Consider the following 21,326-nt stretch of genomic DNA (forward strand, 5'->3'; position numbering starts at 1 on the left):
TTTCTCCTGAGAATACCTTGAAGGGTACATTATCTGGAAGGCACCTCCCAGCCTACCGGCAGTTGTCTGGAATTCTTTCACCACTGCCGTGACTGAGCGGTCAGAGCACCTGTTCTCTGGAGCAGGGCCTTGGTGTCCCCTCAGACGTGTTGAGGGTGTCCACATGGAGAATGTAGGTCTTTCAGTTCCAGGTTTATTACAACATTGCTGTGACTATCTACCGCAGATAGACAAACTTCTCCAGCTCAAACAGAGTGGACGAATTGGGTTGACAAATTAGGTGAGGGCATAGGTCACGCTCTCCTGAACTATGAAAAGAAAAATAAGCCATTTGGATGCACCCAGCCACACACCTCATACCACCCGTCAGGCAAGAGGAAAAGCACATCCATCATTCGTTTGCGGATTCATTCTACAAACACCCAGATCAGCGTTCCTCAAGGCATCCTGTTGGGTGTCAGGCAAACAGAAATGACAAGTCACGTTTCCTGTCCACATTTCCTCCCAGTTCATCAAGGGGACACAGGTACCTAATCCAAACAGAGCTTATCATGCACACCAAAGGCTGGGGGAGAGAGGTCTCCACTGAGTGGGAAAGAGTGGAGGAGGTGGAAGAGACGTGACCTAAAGAGGCCAAATGCACAAATGTGGTCCAGAGGGAAGGAGGAGGATGACAAACCACAGATTCTCAGAGTGGGTGTGGAGGGGCCGTGAGCTGAGACTGCAAATCTAGAGGAAGGAGACTTTAGCGAGCAGGAGGGAAGGGAGCAGGCTGTAGTACATACTTGGTTTCACTTTGGCAAGTGCCAGGCTGCTCGTGGAGGCACGGTGGCACAGCACATATAATCCCAACACTGGGGCAAAGCTGAGGCAGGAGGATCATGAGTTTGGGGATAGCCTGATCTATATACTGAGATCTTGTCTCAGGCACACCTACAACATGGGATGCAGTCAGATGGGGTCGCATGGGAGAAGTGAAGAAAGGTGAAGAAGCCAGATAGAGCCTAGCCAGCGGGTCCTGGGAAGCTCAAAACGTATGGACAATGGAAGCTCCCACAGAGAATCAGCCCCCAGCCTCCGGTGGGAGTGGAGGAATTATACATACTGACAACACAACCATGCCAGGGAACACCAAGTCCCCTCTACTAACAGCTGCAGAACAGGGCTGATTCCTGCCCAAGGAAATCAGAAAGCCAGTCTTCGACACCATGTGCCACCATGCCTCTAAGAGAACCACCGGGAGCTAAGTCAACCCCAGCCCGTTTTAGATGGTGGGACCACTCGCCATGGTCAGCACAGCTTTAGAGGAAGGATGGAGGCTGCCACTGCCTTGCCTCTATTTTCCACCACTCATTTACTTTGCTTCCATCCCAGGGAAGAGATGTGCACTCTTGCCCAGTACAGATAGGACTAGCCTATACCTTCAGAAAGGGTACCAGCTAGGCTGTGATCACTGAAGCACATGATCCAAAAAGAATTATCTTAGAGATGTTACCCTTGATTATGCAATTGTTTTGTGAATCTAAGTTTTACAAACAACTCCCCCCCAAAAAAAACCAAACAAACAAAAAACCAAAAACCTCAGCTCCATGGGAATAGAATGAAGTGGGAATGTGATCTTGGGAAGGGGCTGGAGGTGTCCCTGAGAGGTCAGGTGTAAGGCTCTGTGCTTTGATCCCTCCTCCCCAACCAAGTGCAGAGAGGAGAGTCTCCCCTCCCAGCAGAAAAAGAGACACAAGCAAAACAGAGGAAAGGTTCATCCATCAGCAATCAGAGCAGAGGCAAGGACCAGCCAACTCCTGCTCATCAGACCACTCAGTTTCCCAGGGAGAACTGGCCTGCTGGTTCTCCCAAAGACCCAGCCTCATCCCCTTGGAGAGCAGGTTCAGGAGGGTTGATTGGGCCCACACTCTCTAAAAAAGCAACATACTTACTTTCAAAGGTCTAGACTGTTTTCAGCTAAGCCAACATGAAAACAAAAAAGCTCCTACTCCACATCTGACCTCCTCTCCTGGCCTGTGTTAGCTGGTCTGGTTTGTTTTGTTTGCCTTTTGAAACCCACTTCTTAACAGCACCGAGGAACTCTGCCACTTCCGAGGTTTCCAGTAATGGTGCAGACTCCAGTTAATCCCATAAACCAAAGCCTTTCCTTAGGCTGCATGGATGGCTTCCACCTCCCTGAATCAGGGGAAAGAAAACTCTCACAGCACCAGGGGCCGAGGAGCCCAACAATGACAGTTGGACCAAATAAGATTTCTAAGGTTCTGCAGCTTTTGAAAACAAAGTTGGAGCCATAGGCTGGCCTTGGGGTTGGTGATCAATTTGAAGCCATTTGTGGGAATTATAATAGAGTAGCATGGTGTTGTCTGGGTCTTCCCAAGAACTCCTCTTTTGTACTTTATTTGTGGGCTGGGACGCCATTGTCCTGGGGGTGAAAGAGTACAGCACAGGACAGAGACTCGAAGAGCCAGAGCCAAACACCAGCGAAGAACTGACATGCTCCCTCGCTTCAGGCCCTGCGGCCTCAGCTTCCCACCTGTGAAATGCTTGCGTAACACATGACAGAGCTTCTGGGAGCGTCCTATTCACCCAACACCCAACACCAATCTCAAGCAGAAGAGCAGACAACATGGACTAGGAAGTATATAAACCAAGATGCTCAATCATGGGGGTTTTATCTCAACACTAACTACTTTTTGCTAGCATCTGTGACAGTGCATCCATCCACCCATCCAGCTATCTGCCATAAATCAATACATCTGCCTATCCATCCATCTATCCATCCATCCATCCATCCATCCATCCATCCATATATCTGTCTATCCATCCATTCTTTTTTCACCCACTCATCTATTTACCTATCCTATCCAACTACCCATCTGCCAATCTATCTATCCATCCTTACATCCATTTATACAGCCATTCATCATTCACCTGTCCATCCATCAGTCAAGCAATTATCCTTGTTGAATAAAACTTAATAGTTATTTAAAGACTTAAAAACAAACACTTGTGGAAATTGTGAAATTAGGCAGAGCAGGTGGGGAGCCTTCTCCTGGCAGTCAGACCTTTCAGAACATGAAACCTTTGCTTCCTCCCAACCCAGACACAGAGTTCCAGTCCTCCAGAGGCTGTGCACAAATAACATCCCTTGACAGGGAACGCAAAACTGTAAAGCGCAGAATAAGTGAGTTGCCTCTACCATATTGACCACTAAGGAAAGCTTATGCAGTGCTCCCCACACAGCAGGATGAGCAACGGACACCAACTCAGTATTATGTCAGTGGAAACACAAAAAGGTCTGGCGTAAGGCTTGGGAAAATACAATGTTGGGAGTCTATGGAGCCTCTCAGAAAATCCCAGGTAATTCCTTCACAAATGCTAGTGTTAGACATCTCCTGGAGAGATGACACCATGGGACACCCAGGAGCCAGGCATCATAAAGAAAGGGAGCCTGGCTCCTCAGGTGACCCCTAAACTGGAACATTAATAGAGGCAGCTGGCTGCCGCCTCTGCAGGGATGTCCTGTTCAGCCCAGAGGCAGACACCTACCCTTAGCCCCTAGAGGAGAAGCAATCACAAAGCAGTCCCCAGGTAGTGGCGAGCCACGACAGCGAACCCCGCTTCCCAGCAACAAAGACAAAGGTCACAACTGTAGGTCACACGGAGAGCTGTTCTTAGACACTTAAACGTACTAACTTATCCAGCCTTCCCCGTTCCCTGTAAGGTGGGTGCTATCACCAAACCCATTTTACAATCAAAAACTAAATAACATCCTTAGGTCACAGGACCATAGCAGGAAACAAACCCAGGCTGCTATGACCCCACAGACAGTGCTCTCAGCCACGGCTCCACATGGGTCTTTGCAGACATGGGAACATCAAAGGCATCAAAGGTCTATTCAGTGGAGCTCTGAGTATGCCTTCCCTTCTAAGTCTTGATACAGGATGGTTCCTCTCACCTCAGCAGTCCACAGTCAGCATCTCATCAGTGGTCCTTAACACACAGAACACAACACCAGCCTTTCCTGTCTTGGCTCTATCTCAGAAACATTGATTTCTTCACACTGCATTACACTTCAAGCTTGAGAGGACCACATGGGAGGTGAGAGACTAGGCTGGGACAGGGAGAGGACAGGTAGGCCACAGGCAGATGCACAGGATGCCAAGACTCCAGGCATCATTTTAAGGAGCAGCACAGCTACCAGCCAACCAGAGCATACACACATGCTCCCAGACTCTAGAAGTCAAGTTGAAATAGGGTGTGCTCCAAAGGCCAGGACAGTTCCAGAAGTGAAAAAGCAAAAACCACCATATGACTCATCTGAGCCCAGTGACCATAGCACCTATTTTGATTAGGGAATTAATTAAGGAAAAAAAAAACCAACAACAAAAAAAAAACAAAACAAAACAAAAAAAAAAAACAAACAAACAGGGTCAGGATATGGTTTTCTAACAGCATGGAGCCCAGGTCCCACCCATGGAATCTCGACATCCTGTACAAAGAAAGCATTCCGTCATTTTAGCACCTTTCCTTGGGACAATAGGCTACATTTTTTCCACCTAAGAATTGTTGGCCTGGAACCATAGAAGGAGAGTCATTGAATGTGGCTGTGGCTCGGCACAGTCCCCAGGGACAAGGATGAATGGCTTTCCCAGGCCTGCTATCTGCTGGTCCAGATGCTAGACATAAGGGCTGGTCTTAGAATATATTGCCTTAAAGACCTTCTTCCAGGAACTGTGGGAGCAGAGGACCAGTGTACATATCCCCAAGCCCTGAGCTCTGGCAGGAGTGGGCAGGAAGGCCAAGGTAGGTAGTTTGAGGGTCAGAGCAGACTTGGAGCCTATTCTTATGCTGCTGTAGGAAATGGGAGCTGGCTGTGGACGGAGGCCTTGCTTAGCAACTAGCTGGCTGAGGTGACCTTTGTGCAATAAAAGACCATCTATCAGTAGCACACAGGTGACCATGGCTGTGATGTTCCCTGAGAAGTCGCATGCAGGGGCTAAAGAGACAGTGACAAACCCACAGAGGACACAGAGTGCGCACTCGGGAGAAGAAAGGGGATGGTGGCTTCAGCAATAAAACAGGCTGGAAAAATGTTTAACCATGTCCCACCCAACTCCACATGCAAAATTAGATTCAGAGTGGCTCAAAGACCAAAACTTTATGGTTTTATAAGAAAACAGAGGGTGGGATTGGAACTTAACTGGAGGAAAGCTGCTGGCATTCTTACGTCTAGGTCTACACAGACATTTGTGTTTAGGCAATGACAAGAGATGAGCGCTAGGTGAACACAGCAGGTCTTCCCAGGAGGGGCCTAGACCCGTCCTGACCTTGGTGGCAGGGCTGGCTTTCCTCACTTCCTGGACCTACAGGCATGCTGTGGAAGCAAGCCGCCCCCTGGGACACAAGAACACAGGTCACTGTGGAGTTCTCAGGTCTATCGAGGTCTAACTCAGGAGAGGGGATACCCCCATCTAGCTTGTCTATCTTTAGTACCCCTAGGATGTCACAAGTTATTCCAGGAGATCAGTTCTGGTGACCCTATACCCAGAAGTCTCCTGTGACTTTGCATCTCATTTGGGTGAGAAGGCTCAGTTCCATATGGTACCCATACTCTCTGGCTCACCTCTAGCAAAGATTTCGTTGTTTTTCTCTTTTTCTGTTGAAAATTAAGTTATTTTCATATGATATATTCTGAGCACAGTTTCCCCTCTGTTGTCTTCTGCCGGATCCTCCCACCTCCCTATTCCATGAATCTCTAACTAATATTAGGCATCCAAATTGAGAAGTCCCATAGAGGTAAAAATACCAGCTATTTCAGAACTTGGTACTAAAAAAAAATATATATATATATATATATATATATATATATATATATATATACTACTTTATAAGTAAATGTCATAGCTATTGTTTGCTAAAACAATATTTCAGATATGCTTGAGTTAATCAAAGGCCTGGTTAGAATGAAAGACAAAAGGAAATGGAGTTTGGATGCATACTGTTACAAGGATGGACCTTGATATCATTATGATGACTGAAATGGCCAAATACGGATGTCTGATTCCCTTCTCTGAAGTACCCAACACAAAAAAAATTAAAGAGAAAGGGCAGGGTGAATGAAGCAGGGGTCAGTGTTGGTGGGTTCGGGACTCCTACGTGGAGTGCTGAAAATTTTTAGAAATAGAAACTGCTTCTGGGTGAGGTGGTGCACACCTGCCATCTCAGAACTCTAGAGTCAGGAAAGAGGGTCGAGTGTGAAGCCACCATGTGAGGTCCTGTCTCAAAACAGACAGGTGGCTGGATAGCACTGCGATTAATGTCATGGAATCGGACCCTTAAAGTGGTGAAGGTCACACACATATTTTACCACAATTAAACACCCCAGTTTTTTGGTTTCCTCGGGTCACGTTAAGCAGACAAAACAGAAAAGTCAAGCTAGGATCCACATACGAGAGAGATCATGCATGATTTGTCCCCCTGAGCCTGGGTTATGTCACTTAGTGCTGTGAGAAGCCTCTTCCTAGTACAGGACCTCTTGGTTGCCAATGATGCAGGAACAAGAGATGGCTATGGGCACAGTCCTAAACAAACATTTATACTTCCCCATCTAGGATGCAGAGAAGATTACGAAAAGGGGGACAGGAAGTATGCAAGGGCCAGATGATGGGGTGAGCTGTGAAATGCTGTTCTCTACACAATACCAACAGTACAACCATAAATCACATCACTATGGTCACCTACACGCAGAGCACCCTAGACCTGCCCTATAAGACTATGTCAGAGAAGGGGGAGGGGCTCACCACTGAGCTGCTAGCTATGAATTCCGAGACCTGGGAGAAGGGTCAGTCACTCACTGCCTCTACTTGAGGATCCACTTCTGAGCCCACCTGACTCCAGGAGATAGCTACAAACCCACCGTCAGACAGACTGTAGCGAAACTTGTGGGGGATAAAATGAATGTGTAGTTATGAATGTGATTAAAACGTTTGTAGGGAAGTGGGGATGGACCAGGAGAGTGGGGAGGTGGGCAGGTGAGAGTGGAAAGTATGCCTTGCACACACGTGGAAAACTGTATGAAAGAAGTTCAATCACCAATCAGCAAAGTAGATAGGAGAACTGAAGACATACTGAAACATGCAGGGCTTTCTCTCTTTGAATTAAACAGCTGTCCTCCCAGAGAGGGTCCTCAAATAACATCTTAATAACATCTTCCTCTACAGAATTCCCATGACAGGCCTGAGAGAACAGCTCTCTCTGTCTGTCTGTCTGTGTCTCTCTATCTCCCTCTCTCGTGTGTGTGTGTGTGTGTGTGTAAATATGTGTGTGTGCGTTTAAAGTTATTTCACCAGCCTAGAGAGATAACCAGAGATTAAGAATACTTGCTGCTTTTCCAGAGCACTCAAGTTCAGTTCCCAGCATCTGCATAGCAGAACACAAACACCTGTAACTCCAGTTCCAGGGCATCTCACACCTTCTTCTGGACTCCTTGGGTACTGCACACATGTGGCACACATACATACATACATACATGCAGGCAAAACACTCAAACACATGAAATAAAGATAAAGGTTCAAAATCGTTCCATCATTTCCTTGTACTTTTTCAATGTGGCTCATGTCATAGTTCTGAATTCAGGCAGCTCTGGACTACAGACTACTGCTCCTCCAGTGGCCACCTCTGCCCTGAATTCCTGCTTTAAAAAACATGAGCCTTTTCTTTAAGTCCCCATGGCTATTTGTGGCTACTTACAGTTACTTGCAGCTGAACACAGTCCTCACTGACTCAGAAGGGAGAATAAGGTAAAGGTTGAGCTTGATGTACTTCTGGGTAGCTGTCCCACAGGAGAATACCTTGCTATGAAAAATACCCAACCCCAAGGCTTTTCTTCCATCTTTCTTTCTTTCTTCCTTCCTTCCTTTTCTTTCTTTCTTTTTAAACTTTTTATTGACTCCTTGTGAATTTCACATCATGAACCCAGTCCCATTCATCCCCCCATCCCTCGCTCTCTGCTTTCACTACCTCCACAAGCAAACAATCAAACATTCATTATGTGGAAGCTTCAGAAACAGCATTTCTTGCAAACGCTCATTGCAGTGAGTCATTGATCTGGTTTGAGGCCTCTGGCTTCTGCTATACTATTTATACTGGATCCTCACTGGGACTGCTCTCAGATAAGCAAGAAGCAGGAAGAGGAAGGAAGAAAAAAAAAGAAGGAAGAAAAAGGAAGAGGAGGAGGAAGAACAGCAGCAGCAGCAGCAGTAACAACCTAAGAAGAGCCTCAAGAAGCAGGAAAGACAGGCAGCCGGGCAGCTCTTTCCGTGTGGGAAGCATAGCTTTCAACCTTCCGTTCTTGCCTCCTGCCCTATCCAGCCATCCATTTATTTGGATAATCTGGCCAGAGACTCCCTGGGGCTTTGTGCAACCCTGGGTGGGCCAGGGACTGCAAGGAGAGTTTGTTTTCCTCCAAGAAAAAGGAAGGCTGCTCTCCAGCCTTGCAGACCTATTGATGGGCTGATTGCCCACACCCCTTGGGAGCTCCGTGAGTCACCGATGCTAGCCAAGGTCCAGAGTGGCTGCAGTCACTGTCCCTGCCCCACAGGGGAGAGACATTCAGAGGCAAAGGTGGATAGGTGCTGCAATAAACCAGCAAAGGGATTACCCGGGACCACTTCTGAAAACCTTGGGAAGACCACAGCTCTCCTGGGTTTGGCTTCAGGAAAAAGCTACTTACCAGATTCAACATGCTTTCTTTCTGTCTTTCTTTTTTCTTTTTTGAGATAGGGTTTCACTATGTAGCTCTGACTGGCCTAGAACTGTTTATGTAGACCAGCTGACTTTGAACTCAGAGATCTGCTTACCTTTCTTTTTCCAAGTGCTGGGATTAAAGGCATGTGCCACCATGCCAAGACCAGCTCTCCAAAGAATGAAAATTAGCTTCTCTTTTTCTTTTCTTTGACACAGGGTCTCCTGTAGCCTAGGCTGGCTTCAAATTGGCTATGAGAATGAGAATGACCTTGAACATCTGCTCCTCCTGTCCTCCATCCTGAGTGCTGGGATCCCAGTCCTACTCCAGCACACTTATGAGATGCTAAAGATGGGCTTCATGCATAAACTCTGTCAACTGAGATAGCTACAGCCTCAGCTCAATCATTCGTTTCTTTAAAAAGAAAAAGGTATATTTGAATACAGTTATTAGTTAATATCTATGGGGTTCCAGTAAACCTCCATTGCTTTCTCCACAGATACCTAAATCTGTCACTTTCAAGACTTTTGGATAAAATGGAGTGTAGTATTTGCATATTACCTGTGTATATGTTCCCATGCACATTAAGTCATCTCTAGATCATTTATAACAATTCCAATAAAATGTAAATGGTACATAAATAGTTATTTTATTTTATCATCTAGGGAAAGACAAGGAAAAAAGCCATGTATGTTCAGGACAGACAAAATTAGTTTTAAATATGTTTGATCTATGGTTGGTTGAATTTATAGATATGAAACTCAGGAATACATAAGGCTGACTGTATCTCCACAAAATGAATCACAATGGACCTAGGTTAATGGCTTTGTATGAATGTTGTTAGGAAGTGGCCTTGGGCAAACTTCACACATTTCCTTGAGCTAGGTCAGGTGTGGCAGTTAGCATGACCTTCCATCTCCAGGCTGGTCCAATGGCAGGGTCAGTGGTCTCTGGCCAGGTGAAACTGAGTGGGCAGCTTCCGAATTTGCCTCAACTAGTCCTTCCACAGAGTACAGCACTTCACAGCCCAGAGACAGAACCACCTCTGCCTTACCAGCTGCCTGTACCTGTCCATATTAGGCAAAGAGGCTCTTGACCTGCTACAGCCTCTGAGCATGACTTCAGACATCAGGAATGTCTGATAGGCTTATCCAAGCAGGAGATAGCAGCCGGGCACTCCCAACTTCACCCTTTCCACTCCTAACTCCCTCTCCCGCTCCCGGCTGCAGACCTCCTGGGTGGCTTCACTAAGGCAGTGCAGGAGCTACAGGGAAAACTGGGTCACATGTGAGAAGCAGGGCGTGGGATCTATGTGGGGAGGTGGCGCCCAGGCAGCCGTGGGCAAGGGTCACATGGGGGGGGGGATGGTGTGGTGTGCCAACTCAGCTGGACGCTCCCCAAATGCACACATACAAAGTGACAGGTTAAAAAGGTTTTTGTTTTTTTTTTGTTTTTTGTTTTTTTTTTTTTTTTTTTGTCAACTGTCTCCAATCTCTGATTGGGACAGGAGTCCATGAGCCATTTTCTGCCAAGTGTGCTTTTATACAAGGTAGACAATGCTTGCTGGCCTGCAATGATCACCTGTTATTATGGAGCAAAGGAAAGTGCTAGAAGAGGCTCTGGGCTGGTAGGTGGAGTGTCAGTCCAGGGAGGCTGAGGTAAGGGCTCCCTGCCCATGGTCCTTCAGGTTCTATCTTTGAGTTTCGGACCCTTTCCTTGCAGCCTGACCCCAAAAGCAGGAGGCCTTTTCCTCATCTCTTCTCATCCATCCTGCTTTCTTCAAGCTCTTCCCATGCCCTCCGTCTTTCTTTCCTATTACACAAGCGATGTCTCTTTCTCGATTGCCTTTCTTCTATCCTCAGCTCTATCAGAGACTCCTACTTATTGACAAACTCCCACACCATTCGCCCTCTTCCAGGACGCCTTTCCAGACTACTGCAGCCAGTTAGTCATTTGTTTTCCTATATTCCTGCAGACTGGGGTACACACCCGGCTCACAGCACTCGATCATAAACTCACAGTAGTTTATGACGGTGATGGCTCAGTGTTTGCTGATCATTAACTATCCAGTAGGCAACACTCAAGGACTCCACAAGGATGACTATTTAACCCTAACAGTCCCTCTATGAAATAGATACAATACTATTGTTATTTGCCAGAGAAAAGCAGAGATGGTAAAGCAGCCTACAGAACTATGGAAAGATTTGCTGATGCTTAGAAAAGTGTTTGGCACACAATATTAGCTCAATAACACTCATCTTGGGAATTATTAAATGTGTACATAAATCAGGAAGTAATTACACTCTTGTCTCCATTATAAAAAGCTCAGGTAATAACTTGTTCTTTTTTTTTTTAAAGACAAAGTCTCATGTAGCCCAGGCTCACCCTGAAATCTTGGTCCTCCTGCCTCCACCTCCCTAGTGCTAGTATTACAGGAGTGGGCAGCTGCATATACTTCTTTGTGAAATTGAAATTTCTCATTACTATTGTGTGTAGGGGATGCGTGCCATGGACTGTGTGTGGAGGTCAGAAGATATCTTTGTAGAGGCTGGTTCTCTTCTTCCACCTTTGTGTGACTTCTACATCGCCAGGCTTGCATGACAAGAGCCTTTATCCAATAAACCATCTCAGCATCTCACTAGCCCTGTTTGTCTGACAGCATCTCTTGCAGCTCAGGCTGGCTTCCAACACTGAGTAGAAGGAGATTAATTTCTTAACCATCTTTCAAACTGTCTTTTCTGTTGGGTGCCTGGCCAAGGCAGAGGGACCTACAAATACCTACTGCTGGGGCAAACCAAGAGGGCCCAAATTCTAGCAGTGCTATTCACTGGCTCCCCTGAAAGAGCTGTTCCTCCCAGCACCCCCTGCATGTCACCTGCCAGATAGAGAGAACACTATTCTCTTAAGTTGCTCCTAATATTATGACATACGTGCATGGATTTGGTGGTGTGGCAACTCCATACCAAATTGCATATTACAGGCTTATCCGGGCCTGGCATACTAACTAACCACCTGGGTGTCACATCTGAGCCGGGTGGAGCCCTTGTGCCAAGGTGATATCAATCTCAAAAGGGTTCATATGGTTTGATCTTTGGTTCACCCCATTCTCATTCAGAGCCACACCCAGGAAATGAATTATGAAGTGCCTAATGAAATCCTCATAAATATTAATAGGTTATAAACAACGATCTCAGGCTACCTTATGAAATGCACACTGTGACCGTGCTCTGGACACCTGCTAAGTCACTGTCATGTCTAGGTACCTCCACTGCAGCTTTCCCCTATTAGATCCCGGCCCCCTGCTTCGGCCAGCATGTGCAGACACATGCAGAGATCTGCAAGGAACCAGTGTTCAGTGCCCGAAGGTGGGGTCTGGCTGATAAGCCCAAGTCAATTCCAGATGGTATTAGATCATATTCCCCTCAAAGCAGAGAAGGGGTCCAGACAAATCACATTTGTTCCCACTCAGGCCTGTGGCTAACTGCGAGCCCTAATTAAGCCCAGCATCCAGCACACCTGTGTTATCTGGAGCAGCTTTTATGATCGACCACGTGTTTGCTAAGGTCTGGTATTTCTTATCTGGCTGATGCTAAGCATAAACTATTATGTCAAAGAAAACAAACACTCTGTGTGAACAAGTCAGTGTCTGTCCCGTGGGAGGACAGGTGGGACCCATCTCCTGTGGTTTGGCTTGAGTCACGAGAAGAACAGGAGCATGGCCTCTTGGAGATGAACACCCATAACCCATGCCTAAAGCTGGTATGGGAGGGCCTATCCAGAAAAAAAGTAACCAGTAAACGTGGAGAACACCTGTGTTTGTCTGCACTCCCACAGCCCTGAAAAGCTGCTCCCCAACTCATGTCAACCATGTGATGCATGGGAGGGCTATTGGTTACAGTAGCCAGCCTTCCTGGATTTGACCATTATAAATCCAGAGGTAGTCCAATCGAAAACTCACCATTGAGCTGCAAAAGGAAGATGCACCTTTTGAGCCACAGACCTGTCACGACGGGCCGCAGACATCCCAAGAGGAGAGAAACCTGCCCTTAGCACAGGGGAATGGAGGAAAGGATCCAGCATGAATGGAAGGAGAGAGGATGGTAACGACTGCATGGTGGACCATCCTACCTCCATGCTGGAATGCTCTCCCTGCTGGCCTGATTGGTTTCAGCCGGGGCTCTGACCTCACAGAGCCTCAGTCTTACACTGCTAGTGCATTTTCGGACTCTCACTGCTCAGCATGGGCAGTTTTTATAAGATGGGCTCTCAGGCATTTGAAAAGCCTTCATTTCTCCTCACAGACCAGACGTAAGAACTCAGGCTCAGAGCCACTCCTACTTAGGATAACTAACTAAAGACGTCCTCATCTTCTTTGTATCTCAGGTACCCACAGTGATCTGTCAGCCACAGGTGTGAGGACTCTGCTGCTTCAGGCCACTAGATCTTGTAAAATAGGACTGGCCAGACAAGACAAGCCACTCTCTTGCTGATGACTTTTCAAAACATATCTTCAGAGCCAGACATGGTGGTGCATGCCAGTAAGCTTAGCAATCAAGATATGGATGCAGAAGATCAGGAGTTCAAGCCAGCCCAATAGGTAGTGAGTTTTTGGCTAGCCTGGGCTACATGAGACCCTGTCTCAAAACAAAAGACACCATGCTGGCCAACCTTCCTCTCATGCCCTGTTGGCTAATTTCCCTCAGAAGGCTCACCTTTGGATCAGCTACCCAGGCAATGCCACTTCCTAATAAAACAGTTATTCTATGCAGCTGTAATCCTAGCTGTAACCCACAACAGGATTGTCATGGGTTCAAAGCCAGACTGGAATAAAAGTCCTAAAAACTCCTCCATGAGAGACAGTGTGTCAAATAGTGGCCCACAACTTTTTTCTATGGTGCCCTTCTTATGACTTTCTTGGGATTGCAGGGGTCATACATAGGGTGTTTTTCTAAAAAAAAGAGCCACCGCATACAATGACTGAAAAAGTTAACTCTGAAGGTCTTCTGGCCCGATTCCCCAGGGAGCCATGAACCACATAATTCCAACTTTGAAGGGAGGCATTGTCAGGAGTGCCAGGTCATCTGTCTTCTCCCCTTTCCTTCGCTGCCCTGGCATACTCTGCTTGAGGCTGGACCCTGGTAAGTTACTGGATCACATGGGGGAAGGGGACAGCTCTTCTTCTTAGGGCTGAGGTGCACATGGCTTTGTACAGTTGGAACGCTTTCCTGTACTCTGTGCATTGGTGCACTGGGCTCAGGAGTTTGGCAGCTGTCTCCCTGGGGCAATGGAAAGCAGCCTTATCCCACGGTGGCCTCAGCCACTCCCCATCACCAAAACAAAAACACAACAGGCTCCATTGCCATGGAGAGTTCAATCCTCTTGTCCTGGATTGGCACGGAACAGAATTCTGTGGGCTCTGCTGAGCTACTTCCCGAGAGGTCTAAATGCCGTGCATTCAGTGTTAACCTAAACACCCAGCCTGGGCCTGTCCCAGCATCAGTCCTCCAGGGCCAGCAATGGATCTCAGCTTTAGCAGCCTGTCGGGTGGTAGCACGTCAGAGATGTGATGCTCTGGGCTGCAGGTTCACTGATGTGGCCAACCATAGACCACAGGGGACACAACCAGTTGGTGGAGAATTAGCTCACAGGTGTGCCCCTGAGCAGAGACTTCCTGGATCCTGGGGAAGGGGCTAGGCGGTGATAAGAAGAGAAGACCAGAGACCTACCTCACAGCCTATCAATTGAAAATCAGGGAGTTAGGTTGGGGAGATGGCTTGGCGAATACAAAGCTTGCTGCATGGACTTAAGGATCTGAGTTCCAATCCCCGGCACCCATATAAAAATCTAGGCCTGGAGACAGACGCGCTGAGGGGACAGAGACAGGTGGATCCTAGGGCCTTACCGGCCATCAGTCTAGCTGAAGTGGCAAATTCTAGGCTCAGGGAAAGATCTTGACTCAAGAACAATGTGGAGAGCAATAGAGGAAGATGCCTGAAGTTGGCCCCTGGCCTCCTCGTATGCACACACAGGCAAGTACGTCCACTCACACCCCACACCACAAAACCAGACAGGAGTCTTTGTAAAATGTTTTCTCCCAGTAGACAACCACTTAAACTACACATCTTAGATAACGCGGTACTTAAGTTGTAGAATCAGACAGAGCCACCCAGCATGCCTTTGGGAAGTATGAACCCAGGTAAAACAATTGCTTTCTCAGTCCGCACACCTCTAAAGCTGTCAAAATACCTTCTGCAGGTGTTCAATGGGCTCACAGACAAAGGATACCTTGTACACAGAAGTTTCTCAATAAATAGCAGGGCCCACAAGCAGCAGGGTCGTAGAGACAGGAGAAGTAGGAAGAAGGATGGTGGCATTTGCTTCACTCCCTCCATTTTGCTTTGGTTCCCTCCCTTGGAAAAAGTACAAAGGAGTAGCTGTGGCCACCCCATTTAAGGGGCTGAAGGGCTGATCTTTGTCCCTCAAGGCAGTCCTTCCAAACAAAGGAAGCCTTCCCCTGAGAACCACAATACAGCACCTACAGGCACCTTACGAACCTCAAAACGACAAGAACCCTAGTTCTTTGGCTTCATGTCCCATGAGGGTGACAAACATCCACAGGGTCCCCCTTACCTTGGTGTTCATGCAGGCTTTCCCTCGCTTATACTCCTTGTGGGAGCCACGCTTATCCAGTTTGTGCCACAGGGCTTTGGCCTTCCAGGTGTTCACCTTGGACTTGAGCTGGGAGTAGAAGTTCCTATGGTCCAGCGGGTCTAGGTCCAGGAGGCAGGTGAGGATGTTGAAGGCCTGGAGGGTCCCTTTGCAGGTGGTAGCTTGCACAAAGTTCTCAAAGACCTGGCTGGCCTGGGCCTGCTTCTCATCCTCATTTTCTCCCATGGTTCAGGAGCTGCATGGAACAGAGGTGTGGAGGGATCAGTAGGAGTTAGCATGAAGGGCTGAATAAGTGTTACACCTGCAGGGGAAGGCGTAAACAGGTTAGCCTTATATCTTTTTAAGGCACTAAAGGGCTGATCTTGAGCCCTATGCTCACCGCTCCACCTGGACCATATTTGGAGAAGGTCCAGTGAATCTTCTAGCCTGGCATGCTGCTTTGCTGGCAACCTCTCTTCCCAGCTCCCCTCCTTCCCTTGGCTGGAGAACTGCAGATTGCACAAAGCTATATAAATATACCCCAGAGAATGTCAACAGGACCTAGGCACTCAAGCTCCAAGTCAGATGGCTCTGGAAACAGTGAGTAGGAAAAGGCCAGAAAGGATTTATCCCCCATGGAAAACCCACCATTCTCAGTGTTTTGAATCATGAATTCAACCTTGTTAAAATTAAGTCACTGCACGGGTGAGAACCCCACAGCCCATCTTCCTCCAGCTCCACAATCCTCTTTACTGATTACCATGGGATAGGACTGTCCCCTATACAGATGACAAATGGCAACTTCTCAAAACTTCTCTTTCTGGAATCTGCTGGAAGCATACCATCTACCCCAGTCAGACAACCAGAACACAGACTCATATGGCTTTCTCTCTGCTGGTAGCAAAGGAGCCCTTTCTGTGCAAGACCAAGCAGAGAGCTGTTTAAACAAGTGCTTGGGGCTGATGTAAGGGAGACACTCAATGGGGCGTTCATTCACATTGCTGAAATAGCTTGCTTGGGTTTGGGCATGCTCCTCTCTCTCTCATTCTCTCTCTCTCTCTCTCTCTCTCTCATCCTAACTTCAAACATTTCTTAGGAAAATCATTTCAGCTTCAAAGGAATGAAAATGAAGGAAAGCCGCTTCCCCAAAGCAAAGCTATTTTTTCCTCAAAATGCATGGAGAGTGCAAGAAGGTCAGTGTGAGGGATTTTGGCTGTCCCACCTGTTAGGGCACTGAGGATCCTGGCAATGGGAGGCTGGATAATGCACAGAGTAAAAGGCCCCCAAGAAGCTTCATGCGCCCCAGATGGGATCACTTATGGAGAGCACATCTGGGTCAGGGGTTGGTTTCAAAACACCCAAAGCAGTCAGGAGGCTGTGTATCTTTTTCCATAATCTCTGATTCATCGACAACAGTTTCTGGGGCCTTGGCTAGCGTCAGCATCACTCTGGGTGCTGGGGATAGAGATGCTTGATACAGAGACAGACCCCGTCTGGGGAAGAAGACAGAACAGTAGACAGAAGAGCACTTGTGGCATTTGGACAAAGAGCCTGGGGGTGCTCAGAGAGGCATGTGTTCCATCGAGCCTGGAGAAGTCCCCAGAAGAGGCCAATTTGTTTCTGTTGTTGGGAGGAAGGTTCCAGTACAGACAAGGGATTGGGCATCATGTGCTAGGGAGATACCATGCAGAGACACGAGTCTGGAAGGAGCTGGGACAGTCACAGCAACAGCAAAAGCGAGGTGATAGCGGTACAAGCTTTCTGCAAAAATGGGGGTTGGGGGTTCTGAGACAAATCATGGCGTGTCCCCTGCAGGCCAAGGAGTATACAGGGGGGAGCCTGTTTTCCTCCTGCTGCTCCCCCAGGAGTGCCCACTGTGCCTGACATTGTGCTCAAATGGAGATTAACCCCTGTCCCTGCGCAAGGTCTTACCAGTTTGCATACATTGGCCAGACCCATCCTTCAGGAGGGCCCACCTGGCTTCCCTGATCCATGCCGCCCTCCAAGTTCCACAGGAGGAGAGGGATGGCAGCGCCGGTGCCCTGCCTGGTTTAGAGGAGACATGAATTCCTCAGCATGTGCTCCCTCAGCAACTCTAACTTCTCCGGCACTTGCTTGGCATCTCTCACATCGACACCGTGGCCTCCCCTGTCTCATCTTTCTCTGCATGTCACACTTGCCATCCAGGAAGCATCAACAGAGAGCAGGACTCGTCTGCCTCTGAGTGTGTCCACATTTCCAGACTTATCTGTCTTTGGAACCATAGCAGTGTGGCATTGAATGAGGGTGAGGAGGGTAGCTGGGAGGTAAACCCTGCTCCCAGGATTCTAATGCAGGCCTGCAATCCCCCCCTGAGGATGAGGTGGGGTGACTGTGCAACTACAGGAGCAGGGATGCGAAGCCCCCTCACTGCCACATGACCTCCCATAAGCCACTCAGACCCAGGAAGTGCTGGGCATATATGTAATGCTAAGGTATGTACAGCGTGGGACTCATGTCGCTTCCAAATCCACTATTCAGTGCCAGCTTCTTGTCTAAAATCTATCCAAAAATTGCATACCATGGGCAAGTATCAAGCCAGATCTGTCTCCCAGGTGACAATTTACAAACTGGAAGAACTGGTCTCCTCTCTCCTGAAACTACTTCCATCTTGGACTTCGGTATAGCAGGAGACAAAGGCAGGGCTGAGGGTCGGGGGTGTAAGAGCTCCCAGAACTGGCTCTTATCTAGGGTGTGATAAGAGAAGGGGGAGGTAAAGAGCCCATGGGAGGAGTTAAGTTTGGCCTTGGACACGAACCTTACAGTACCAAGCTTGAACATGCCTGCCTGGATCTGAATAGTCTCCACTTTCTTAAAGACTGGATTGCCAAGTCATACCACTTTAGGGTGCCATTGTCACATGGTAGGAAGCCATCTTTGTGGGAACATCAGATCATTTATTTAGTCAGGGAAACCCGTGTCTCAAGCAAATGCTGTGAAACAAGTCCTCTCAGTTGGTAGCCTTAGTTTTCTTGTCTGTAAGATGGGGACAATACTTCTTATATCATAGTTACAAGAGAGAAAAGCAATTAGGTTTGAGATGAACTTAGTGCTTGCTAGCCTTTTAATTAGCACTGGTCTTTCAATGGCTCAAACTTAAACTCAAAAAGAAATGTAATTCATAGCTTATTTGCCTAGCATACCCAGACCCTGGATCTGAGCCCTGGAACTGACCAAAACAACAACAACAAAAAAAATTCCAAACACTGCTAGACTTGGTTCCTATGTCAAGAAATTTCATATATCATAAAACTATAGGACAAGGCATATCCCAGTAATCTCAGCTCTTTGGAGGCAGAAGCATGCCACATGTGTTGGACCAGCCTGGGCTACAAAAACAAGCAAAAACTCTAGAGCATCAATAGATATAGGTCTGAGCTCAATTCTTAGCCATATAGTCTTGGACAAATCATAGTACCTGTGAGTTTTAATTTCCCATATGTCAAAGGGAAGTCTCACTCAGGGAGTTTTGATAATAAACTGAAAACATAGAGTGTATAGAGGTAGTGTTGGTCAGGGGCCTGCCTAGCACTGAAGGGGACACAGTGAGTCTGAGCTTCAAGCTTCCCTTTTTTGGGGGTGGAGAGGGGGTTAATGCCCTTTGGAGAATACTCTTCCCAGCTCCAAATGACAAAGGTCAAAAACTGTTAAAGCAGAGCTGAGCATGTTGGCCCAAGCCTGTAATCCCAGTGCTATCAAGGTAGGAGGAGTTCAAGGTAATCCTCAGCTATATAGTGAGGACACAGGCCACCCTGGACTACATGAGACCACAGAGCCTCAAACACAAAAAGAATACATCAATCAGGAGCTCCTGGGTGGCTAGTTCTTGGTAGCCTGCCTTTTTAACCACCACCCAGATGTTGCCTCTCTGGAGTCTGAGATGCAATCGAAATAGAACCGACTAGCTGGAAATATGCAGGGCTTTGCATTTTCTGGGGAGAAACAAGGATCTGTGATGTGTCCTTTCCGAGAATAGCCTGAAGCAGTTTGGGCTTTGTTGACTGAGTCCCTTATTTGTGGCTTGTTCCGTTTTCCTCCCTATGTGACTTTATGAGTCACAAAGACATTCCCTTCCCAGTCTCTGACCATCAAAAATGAACATTCAGAGCCCTGGATTGCAGGTGACAGCATAGTGGTGGGCTCAGCACACAGCACTGGGAGACAAGGTCAAGGTTCACACATAGACCCTGCATCCCCTCTCAATTTAGGGATGGGGACTCCTGAGCCCAGGTTGGCCTGTTTATTTATATTTAGAACTTCACTCTGTCTGCATCCTGGAGCCCCATCACCTACCTGAAGGGTCAGTGTGACAGTATGACAATGTCTTGGGGGAAAAGGTAGAGTTCCTGAAAACCTTTAAAGTCCTGGGGAGGGACATGGGTAGCAATGTCCAGGAGAGACACTCAATCCTCAACCCTCACCTCAGGCCCCACAGACAAGATCTGTTTCAAGGTCACTGCAACCTAAGAACAAAACCCTTGCGTCGTTTTCATGCCAACTTGCCCTCTCCATCTCTCCAGTCTGCTGCAGCAAGGTGTCTCTGGGAGAGTCTCAGCATTGACAAGCCCTGTCCTCAGTGTGCACATGAAAAGACCACCAGCCCATTAGCCGCCTTTACTGTAGAAAACGAGTCACAGCTTCCCGAATCCCTAAGCTGAGGCAAAGCCAGCCAGGGAAACACTTCTCTCCAGGCTAGGTGTAGAGCCCAGCAAGGACAAGAAGCCCTGGTCCACAGGTAGCCTGAAACCTTAACTTCCCGTCTGGCCTTCTACCTGCCTCTCAGGGTACTATGAAGCTACCATGAACCAGGAGCAACTGCAAGCCAGACCTGGTAACACAGGCCCATAAGCCTAGTTACTCAAGAAGCTAAGGCAGGGGGATGGCAGTTTTGAGGTCCATCTATGCTACAGAGTTAGTTCAAGGTGAGCTTGGGCAGTCTAGTAAGACCCTGTTTTAAAATAAAAGGTAAAAAGAGGGGACTGGAAGGATTTTCTAATATGAGCGAGGCCCTGGGTTCAACCCCCGTTCTGGAAGAAAAGAAAAAGTCTGAGGTGGAAAGGCAATGAAGGGCCATCCATGTTTCTGTGTTCTGTGCCCTGTGTCCACCTCTCTGTCTTAGTCGAGGCCTCTCACTTGTACCCTTGCCTCAGAGATCCCTGGCTGTCCAGGAGAGGGGCATTGTCTAGCCAAAGCTGTCTTTATTGCCTGGTCACCCACAGGACACAGGAGCTTTCTACTCACCGTCAGAACCTCTCTAGGGAAGGATAATGGGAAAGACACCCAGGGATGTGCTGTGACTATACCACCTGGACCCCGACTGCAGTGGGGCTGGGGTAACCTTGCTCCAGGAGAGCGCTGGAGCTGGAGGACGTTCCAGGCCACTGTAGGTCCATTCCTGCTCCTGTCCCATAAACCTGTCTACTTGCTTGCTTGGGCCTCTTGGGCCTTCCAGCCCCTTTCTCCCCCTCTTCCAAGATGCCTGTGGTCTGCTTTGAAGTAGCTTCGCACTTCACCACTTCCTGGCTTCCACCCACCACTCTCTGGAGCCACACACAAGGCCAGGCCCTGGGATGACCCATGGAGTAAGCCCCCAGTCCACACCATCCAGGGTCTTACTACCCATATCCTGCATCAGAAAATAACTCCATGCCAGGAGGCGGCAAGAAGAGGGAACAACAGCTGGGCAGCATTATCTGAGGTCCCTGCCTGCCAGGTACCTTTACCCAGGAGTCCCGGCAGTAAGCCTGTAGATTGTCCTTTCTCTCTCTCTCTCTCTCTCTCTCTCTCTCTCTCTCTCTCATAAAAGTGAACTCATCTCAGAACTTGTCTATTGCTTCCTTGTCTGTATAATGTAAATATAACTTTGTCATTTGTGGTAGCTAGTTTACAT

At 47.9% G+C, this 21,326-nt stretch overlaps 1 protein-coding gene across 8 annotated transcripts in view; it reads right to left on the minus strand.

Moving 5' to 3' along the window:
- Nucleotides 1–21,326, minus strand: part of Mical2 (microtubule associated monooxygenase, calponin and LIM domain containing 2) — a 180,082-nt gene that overhangs the window by 120,488 nt on the left and 38,268 nt on the right. For all 8 annotated transcript variants that reach the window (XR_008722473.1, XR_008722472.1, XM_055627671.1 and 5 more), the window contains exon 3: nucleotides 15,380–15,653. Coding sequence is in view for 6 of the 8 variants with exons in the window: in XM_055627671.1 (XP_055483646.1) it covers nucleotides 15,380–15,643 (264 nt within the window). In the remaining 2 variants the exon portion in view is untranslated. The remainder of the gene's footprint in view (nucleotides 1–15,379; nucleotides 15,654–21,326) is intronic.

This window comes from Psammomys obesus, unplaced genomic scaffold (genome assembly GCF_907164565.1).
Source record: "Psammomys obesus unplaced genomic scaffold, mPsaObe1.curated_primary_1811, whole genome shotgun sequence".
NCBI lineage: Eukaryota > Metazoa > Chordata > Mammalia > Rodentia > Muridae > Psammomys > Psammomys obesus.